At 39.5% G+C, this 9,176-nt stretch overlaps 1 protein-coding gene across 1 annotated transcript; it reads left to right on the top strand.

Annotated features, from left to right (window-relative positions):
• Positions 1-1,160: 1,160 nt before the first annotated feature.
• LOC138322219 (uncharacterized) lies at positions 1,161-8,480 on the top strand. Its single transcript, XM_069266265.1, has 2 exons — positions 1,161-1,786; positions 8,336-8,480. The coding sequence occupies exons 1-2, from the start codon at positions 1,176-1,178 to the stop codon at positions 8,478-8,480; spliced, it is 756 nt and encodes a 251-aa protein (XP_069122366.1). The 5' UTR covers positions 1,161-1,175.
• Positions 8,481-9,176: the final 696 nt, after the last annotated feature.

Raw genomic sequence — 9,176 nt, 5'->3', positions numbered from 1 at the left:
CCCATCCTTTGGAGACATTTTGGCGATCGGCGAATAACTTTTAGCGTGTGCCGGATTCAGTTTCTTGACTGTCTTTTATTTGACATATAACGATCGATCCCAAGACAATGGCAGTACAATAATTTGCGATACAGGTAAAAAGATAATTTCCCATAGATTTTGTGTAAAAACGTTATTCGAGTCAGTTTTAACATTAAATTATGTGGATTCTCGTACATCTATATGGTAGCTTCACGCCTGCAATGTGAAAGGTCACTGTATATGTAAACACTGTACTATGATGAACCAACTACGTTGTACTTGAAAACAACAACAGTCTTACAATAACATTAACATCTGACTGGCACGTTTAGTTAGTGTTAGTCACGAGTCAATTCTGCATGAATTGCACATTTTTACAGAACACTCTGATTGTTACCATGGTCGGGAGCACATCCGATAACTCCGGAACCGGCTGATTATCTATGATAATCATTTTATATGCTACTCCGAGTGCCATTCAAATTTAACTGTGATTGTTTTTTAAGTCTCACTCCGCATACCATAACGACAGTGATAATAACCTCTGGAATACCGAGGGTGGTGAAAGCCAGTATAATACAAATGAGAAAACCCAAACAAACCCATATTCAGTATTCAGCTTTCAAAATCACTGAATTCGTTCCGAAGTATCATTAATCAACATTCGACAATATTTGTATACATGTACACTAAATCTATTCCCCGCGCAATTTGGTAATGATTCTAAATTACTGTTAGGCGTTATACCAAATGTATGTGTATACAACTCTTATTGGTGATAATGCGGGTATGATTTAAGAATTTTGAGATTTTAAGATTTCCAAACTTTCTAGTATCCTTTCCTGGTGTTGAAAGAAATATAAACAGACTAAATTTGGAGTAATGGGAAAATTGTGTGTGCAGATTGTACATCTTGGGTAAGTTCAACAATTATTTTCATTGATAATATCAGAGAGAGAAAAAAAGTACTTTTAAGTTTGTCTAAGTAGAGTATACACTGAACGTAAACTCATGGTATAAAAACAGAGAAATAGTTATGAAGACAATAGTCGCAAACTGTATGAAATATCCTCTAGGTGCACACACTTAGTCAATGAAATTGCGCGACAAATGACGAATGTACATTTCCCGTCAGAACTGTTCGTCGTGACGTCATGACAACTATGACGTCGCATGGAATAACAAGTTCAACTTTGCCTTGTATGCTTTACGACATTGACAGGATGAAGGCTCGTCCAAAGCAAACGTTAGATATTGATATGGGAGATTCTAATACGTTTCGTCTCGGAGATAAAGGGCATCGGGTTCGTTTTAAGGAACCCATGAAAAGCCGCGAGAAACTTTTACGTTATCCTGGCGTTGATGACATCTTGAACAGTGGTGGTGTCAGGAAAGAACCACTAGTTCCTTATGAAGACAGCGAAGTCAGAGTTAATCCCGATATTTACATGCAAAGAGGAGAAAGGAAAAATGATGTGGACGAAGGCCTTTTGGACAGTTATATTGGAAGAGTCTGCCTGGCAGCTGCAATGGACGAAAAGGATGGATATGGAATAAGTAAGAGCAAACGTTTGACGATGATATTTCAGAAACAGGTTTATAGTATAAAGGGATTTTTTTTAATATCTTGTAGGTTTATGTCTTTACATTTGGTATTTCCCCTGTCCCCGGTACAGTCCTTATTATGTCGATACTATTGGTACTTCCCCTTGTTCCGGTACTGCCGTTATATCCGGTTATTCTCCTATCCCGGTGCTTTTTTCCGGTAATTCTCCTGTTCCGGTACTGCCGTTATATCCGGTAATTCTCCTGTTCCGGTACTGCCGTTATATCCGATATATCCGGTAATTCTCCTATCCCGGTGCTATTTCCGGTAATTCTCCTGTCCCGGTACTGTCGTTATATCCGGTAATTCTACTGTCCCAGTACTGCCGTTATATCCGGTAATTCTCCTTTCCCGGTGCTATTTCCGGTACTTTTCCTGTCCCGGTACTGCCGTTAAACGGAAATGTAAATATATTCGGTAATTCTCCTATACCGGTACGGTAATTCTGTCCCGGGACTGCCGTTATATCCAGTACTTCTCCTGTCCCGGTACTGCCGTTACATCCGGTAATTCTCCTGTCCTCGGTACTGCCGTTACATCCGGTACCTCACCTATCCCGGTACTATATCCGGTACTTCGCCTGTCCCGGTACTGCCGTTATATCGGTACTAATCCTGTCCCGGTACTGCCGTTATATCGGTACTAATCCTGTCCCGGTACTGTCGTTATATCCGGTACTTCTCCTGTCCTCACTACTGCCGTCAACGTATACCCGTTAATTCTCCTATCCCGGTACCATATCCGGTACATTTCCAGTCCCGGTACTACCGGTATATCCGGTATTTCTCCTGTCCCCGGTACTGTCGTTATATCAGGTTCTAATCCTGTCCCGGTACTGTCGTTATATCCGGTAATTCTACTGTCCCAGTACTGCCGTTATATCCGGTAATTCTCTTTTCCCGGTGCTATTTCCGGTACTTTTCCTGTCCCGGTACTGCCGTTAAACGGAAATGTAAATATATTCGGTAATTCCCCTATATCGGTACGGTAATTCTGTCCCGGGACTGCCGTTATATCCAGTACTTCTCCTGTCCCGGTACTGCCGTTACATCCGGTAATTCTCCTGTCCTCGGTGCTGCCGTTACATTCGGTACCTCACCTATCCCGGTACTATATCCGGTACTTCGCCTGTCCCGGTACTGCCGTTATATCGGTACTAATCCTGTCCCGGTACTGCCGTTATATCCGGTACCTCACCTATCCCGGTACTATATCCAGTACTTCTCCTGTCCCGGTACTGCCGTTATATCAGGTTCTAATCCTGTCCCGGTACTGTCGTTATATCCGGTAATTCTACTGTCCCAGTACTGCCGTTATATCCGGTAATTCTCCTTTCCCGGTGCTATTTCCGGTACTTTTCCTGTCCCGGTACTGCCGTTAAACGGAAATGTAAATATATTCGGTAATTCTCCTATACCGGTACGGTAATTCTGTCCCGGGACTGCCGTTATATCCAGTACTTCTCCTGTCCCGGTACTGCCGTTACATCCGGTAATTCTCCTGTCCTCGGTACTGCCGTTACATCCGGTACCTCACCTGTCCCGGTACTATATCCGGTACTTCGCCTGTCCCGGTACTGCCGTTATATCGGTACTAATCCTGTCCCGGTACTGTCGTTATATCCTGTACTTCTCCTGTCCTTACTACTGCCGTTAACGTATACCCGTTAATTCTCCTATCCCGGTACCATATCCGGTACATTTCCAGTCCCGGTACTACCGGTATATCCGGTATTTCTCCTGTCCCCGGTACTGTCGTTATATCAGGTTCTAATCCTGTCCCGGTACTGACGTTACATCCGGTACTTCTCCTGTCTTCACTGCTGCCTTTATATCCGGTAATTCTACTGTCCAGGTACCATATCTGGTACTTTTCCTGCCCCGGTACTACCGTTATAACCGGTACTTCTCCTGTCCGGGTACTGCCATTATATCCGGTACTAATCCTATCCCGGTAATGTCGTTATATGCGATTCTTCTTCTCTGATAGGCCTACTTGCTCATTTCCTGTAGCAAAATGTGCACAGCATTGTTATAAAGTATGAAAGTAATAGCCTATTAGGAGCTGGGAGTCTCGAGCGGTCGGGCAAAAATGGGCCAATTAACTTGAACGAAAAACGTCCTTTAATATACTCCACAAAAAGGAATTCCCATTTCATAAAAAAAATGTAAAATCTACCATGACAAAAATATAGGAATTAAGTAATTGCAAAAATATTGGTCATGTGACAAACCCAGAAGCTTGAAGGACGACAGTAGACGACTTTGAGATTGAAAAGAAACCAAAAAGGATAAACCAAGGGGCGGTAAAGTGGAACAAAAGGAAAAGAAAGGAAAAATGCGGGAGTAATATATAGCCACAGAGATTTCCGATCACATCATCCGGACAGATCATGGGCGTGAGATCCTTTCTCTGAGCGAATTCCCGGCTAAGAGAAATTTTGAGTCAAGGGACGGGAATTATATTTCACTTCTTGTATCTTAGAGAGAGTTATTTGCTCTTGTGTGGTAGGTAACCATTGTTGACGTTTCATTCCTATAATAAAATACCGTCGTTACTACTTAAAAACTGACGTATTGTCCACAATACTCATGAGACTAATCTAGAACCTTTCCCTACCTAGAGGGTGTGACAAACTGAAATCACAACCCGAGGGGTATTTCATGAACGTCTAAACCCGACGCAGACTTGCCGAGGGGTTGGACATTCAGGAATTCCCCCGACGGTCGTGATTTTGTTGTCACACCCTCAAAGGCAGGAAAAGATTCTTTTTCCCCCATATACAAAAGAAAAAAAATGAGATAGTAGCCTAAAAAGAAGCATTTTCACCGCGATACGAACATGATACCGTCGTCTGCACGTCAATATTGATGACGTCATCGACAATGCACGCCACGGTCACACCGTATGAAATCATGAGGTCACGTAATTGTCTACGGTTGACAGAGCGAAATCTTCCACGGCTAAAAACGGTGACAAATGAGTGAATGGTGGAAAAGCAACGATCAATTATACCTATGTAATACAAGAAGCTCACAGACGGTTTCATCCTCGTTATTCCAGGGGAACAATATCACTCGTCTTCATATCCACCCCTGGAACTTTGAGTCCTAGGCAACAACTTGAAATACTACTCAGGTTTTGTTTGGTTCCATTAAAATGAACATTATGAATAAATCGAATGACTGTATTCAGTGTGGACCTTTGAAGTTGGGTGGCTGTAATCTTGCAGGCCTGTAATTGAGGTTAGATTTTTTCCCCCCAGACTCTGCTTTCAAATTTGCTATCACATATTCTCAGGTGTGGAATGTAACAAGACAAGGTTTAGTAACTGTTGGAACATCCATACGAGGTGACTGTGACTGTTATCAATAGTATGCAATTAATTTAAAGAAGTTTATGGCTGTTCCCGTTTTTTTGTTAGTGCTGATCTGAGGCTTATCATCGGGTATATGTTACTAGTGTGAGTTGTTTTAGTAGAGATATGTGTCGACAGTGAGCGTTTGGCTGCGATTTTATAAGATAGGAATAGAGAAATAAAAATGTTACATTTAGAGAACACTGTGGCCTTGTTTTAAACATTTATCTCCAGTGTGAGTGGGTATCGTTTTACAAAACTTCGTAACTTACGAACGTTCGTAAATATTTACGAAAAGGTTACGCAAAACTTACGAAATTCGTAAGTGCGTTTCACAATAAGGTGTTCGTAACTTTTTTGCGTAACTTACGAAAAGACGTAGGAATCCTCGTCCCTACTGGCATGAATTTCTGTTGTGAATCTAAAATAAGATATGTTAAATTCTTTCGCAAATGTAGGAGGAATGATTTGTGCCATTCCATCTTATTGAAAAAAATAGTGTTTTAAAATTCAAATGTTTGAGAATTATGTTATTCAAAAATAGTATAATTTTTTTAAAATGTGCCTTTAAATTAAATAAACTTGAACTGAATGTTTTCATCTTCTTGTGGCATAATATTTATATTGTATATTTGTGTTATAACACTCAGATTGGGCGAATACCTCTGTCCATAGAATGATAGAATGAGGGAATGATGCACAATGCATTTAATGTCATTCTTAAGAAGGTTTGTAAACCTATTGGTGACTCAGCAAATGGCTTTACAGAGTGTGTGCGCTCTTAGGTATATAATACGAACAAGAACGTATATCCTCACTAATACATCCTTGTTTCCCGCAAGAATGTTGGCTTTATTTGCATTTTTTTTTTTTTTTTTCGGGGGGGGGGGGGGGGGGGGCGGTGGTTATTTTTGAGAACTGAAACACATCTTTTAGTGGATTTTGAGAATTTCAATGAAAATTGGCTTGTCTTTTAATCTTTATTTGCCCCACTTCACGCATTCAAAGGAAGAGGCGCCGGATTTCCAGCGGCGCCGTTCTCTGTTAGCTACCATAGGCTTACGTCTACACACCACATCATATTATGTTATTTATCATACAAACATCTATGGGATACTTATTTCTTTTAACCTGAAATGAAATATAAAATAACTGGCCGATTATGTCGATAACTATTATGCTCAACCACTCTTTTATTTTGACTTATTTATAAGATTATGTCAAAAGAGGAATAGACTAGACTACTCGAAATTAATCGGTATAGCGTGTTTACTTGTCTATCTTACCGCTTAGTATGAAAATGGCAAAGTAGTAGATACATGTAGCGGTACATTTCACGGTGAGAGGGGTCTAAGTTTTGTGACTTCAAACTTAAATTTGAAGTTATGGTTTTAATTATTTACGAGTAAAACTTAAAGCTTCTCAACTTCTACTGTCAAATTTCACTAAAAGCAATATAGAATAAGTCTATCATTGAACTTCGTTCTCACGAATCCCAGGAGGGAACATGGTAAACAAAGTCAAAATTCGGTTTTTTTTTAGAGAGAGGACACCAAAAAATGTTCATCATTAATTTTATATGGGAGAGAGTAATGGGTTCATTATACAAGGTATAAGATTATGCCCTACTGAATCTCTCTATATACTTCCCCAAACTAATAATGGACTACCTTTTCTTAATGTGAGTGTCTGGACTGGCATTTTTTCAGTAAATATTTCAGATCTAAGGTTTTATTTTTCTACAGATTGTCTTAAAAACAAATCCAGAATGGGGGGTCAAGTCACCCTTGGTATCATTTTTACTAGTGGTTAGCTAACTATATACCCGATGACACTCTGAATAAATGGTCGTATCGTGTTGCAAATCGAACAGTGATCATCCATTGCGATCCCGGTTTGGGCCTACTAATTATAAATAGATTTTCGACTGAGGACGTCAGACATGGTATATTTGTTTTTTTTCAAATGTTCCAAAGATGTTTTTAAAAACTTCGCATTATTCTATAAGCAAATTAATATCCCTTGATATGTGTTCGCTAAATCTTTGGTACTTATCCTTCACACAGCGTTCATTTTTTTGTACCGATGACGTCAAAGTTAAAATATGTACCGGACGGCGATTGAAATTATTTGTTGACTTTGTGGACATCAATAGACAACTTATTTACGTACGTAATGCAATTACTAAAATGAATTATTTTGATCAGTGTTTTCTCGGCTTTTCTGCGCATATATACTAAATTGCTATTTTTGGTCTATCTTATATTAGAATTTGTTTAAGTTTTATGTGCAGTGCACAGTGGTACACTATTGCATGTATGTTATTCTAGAGAAAACGACATCATCACTTTAGAGTGTAATTATCTTTTCGTATTTAATTGGTCATACATAAATAGAAATAAATCAACTACTAAACCTGTGACATCACAAGCCATTATTTTCTGCTTAACTTATTAATATTTCGAAACGCAATGTCATTCATGTAATTTCCGCTCCGGCGATTACACCGCCCGACGTCAATAATTTAAAAATGCTCGGAATTAGACTAAATTGACACGATTTTTTAACTCACTGAAAGAGAAAAATTGGACATTGCCAAATGAAATTTTTCTTAGAAACAAAAGTTCTCCTGTTTTTATCTGTATAGTTTTACAACGTGTAATAGTATTGCGCTTGATCCACAAAACGAAGGGAGATATGACGAGTTTTATTCCAACACGACATGAAAAATGCGATAGAAGTTACGACCAGGGTAGAGTTGGCGTAAAGTTACGCAAGGATTTTTGACGTAACTTACGAACGTTCGTAAGTTATGAAATTTTGTGAAATGATATTAGTAATTCGTAAGATATGACTTACGCAAAAGTTACGAAAATTCGTAAGTTACGTAGCTTTGTGAAACGGTACCCAGGTACCATATCAATATCTGGTACTTTTTCCTGCCCCGGTATACCGTTATAACCAGGTACTTCTCCTGTCCGGGTACTTTGCCATTATATCCGGTACTAATCCTAACCCGTTTATATGTCGTTATATGCGGGATTCTACTTCCATCTCTGATAGGCCCTACTATGCTCTTTTCCTGTAGCAAAATGTGCAACAGCAATGTTATAAAGTAAAAGAAAGTAATAGCCTATTAGGAGCTGTGGAGTCTCGAGCGAAGAGGTCGGGCAAAAATGCCAATTAACTTGAACGAAAAACGTCCTTTAATATACTCTCACAAAAAGGAATTCCCATTTCATCTTAAAAAATGTAAAATTCTACCAAGACAAGATTAGAATTAGTAATTGCAAAAAAATATTGGAAATATTTGAAAGGGCTAAATTGAATTCTTTTTCTTTGCTTCAAAGAAACAAAAAAATTCAGGATAAAAAAGGAAAAAAGTGGAACAAAAAGGAAAAGAAAAGGAAAATGGCGGAGGAATATATAGCCACAGAGATTTCCGATCAATCATCCGGACAGATCATGGTGATCCCTCTGAGGGAATTCCGGTAAGAGAATTTTGAGTCAAGGGACGGGAATTATATTTCCTTCTTGTATCTTAGAGAGAGTTATTTGCTCTTGTGTGTAGGTAACCATTGTGACGTCATTCCTATATAAATTACGTCGTTACTTAAAAACTGACGTATTGTCCACAATCTCATGACTAATAGAACCTTTCCCTACCTAGAGGGTGTGACAACGAAATCACAACCCGAGGGGTATTTCATGAACGTCTAACCCGAGACTTGCCGAGGGTTGGACATTCAGGAATTCCCCCGACGGTCGTGATTTTGTTTGTCACACCCCTCAAAGGCAGGAAAAGATTCTTTTTCCCCCATATACAAAAGAAAAAAATGAGATAGTAGCCTAAAAAGAAGCATTTTCACCGCGATACGAACATGATACCGTCGTCTGCACGTCAATATTGATGACGTCATCGACAATGCACGCCACGGTCACACCGTATGAAATCATGAGGTCACGTAATTGTCTACGGGTTGACAGAGCGAAATCTTCCACGGCTAAAACCGGTGACAAATGAGTGAATGGTGGGAAAAGCAACGATCAATTATACCTATGTAATACAAGAAGCTCACAGACGGTTTCATCCTCGATATTCCAGGGGTTATATTCACCGTCGTCATATCCACCCCTGGACTATGTCATAGCAAAACTGAATACTCAGGTGTTTTGGTCCTTTAATGTACA

The sequence above is a fragment of the Argopecten irradians genome, chromosome 4 (genome assembly GCF_041381155.1).
Source record: "Argopecten irradians isolate NY chromosome 4, Ai_NY, whole genome shotgun sequence".
Lineage (NCBI taxonomy): Eukaryota > Metazoa > Mollusca > Bivalvia > Pectinida > Pectinidae > Argopecten > Argopecten irradians.
Note: the sequence above shows the minus strand (reverse complement) of the source record. Positions and strands in the feature narration are given on the sequence as shown.

Excerpts from the sequence above, each read along its gene's own strand:
- LOC138322219 (XM_069266265.1), top strand. The coding sequence starts at position 1,176 with ATGACAACTATGACGTCGCATGGAATAACAAGTTCAACTTTGCCTTGT. Across the intron at positions 1,787-8,335 it reads TATCCCGGTGCTTTTTTCCG|AAACAAAAAAATTCAGGATA; the intron begins GTAATTCTCCTG and ends TTTGCTTCAAAG.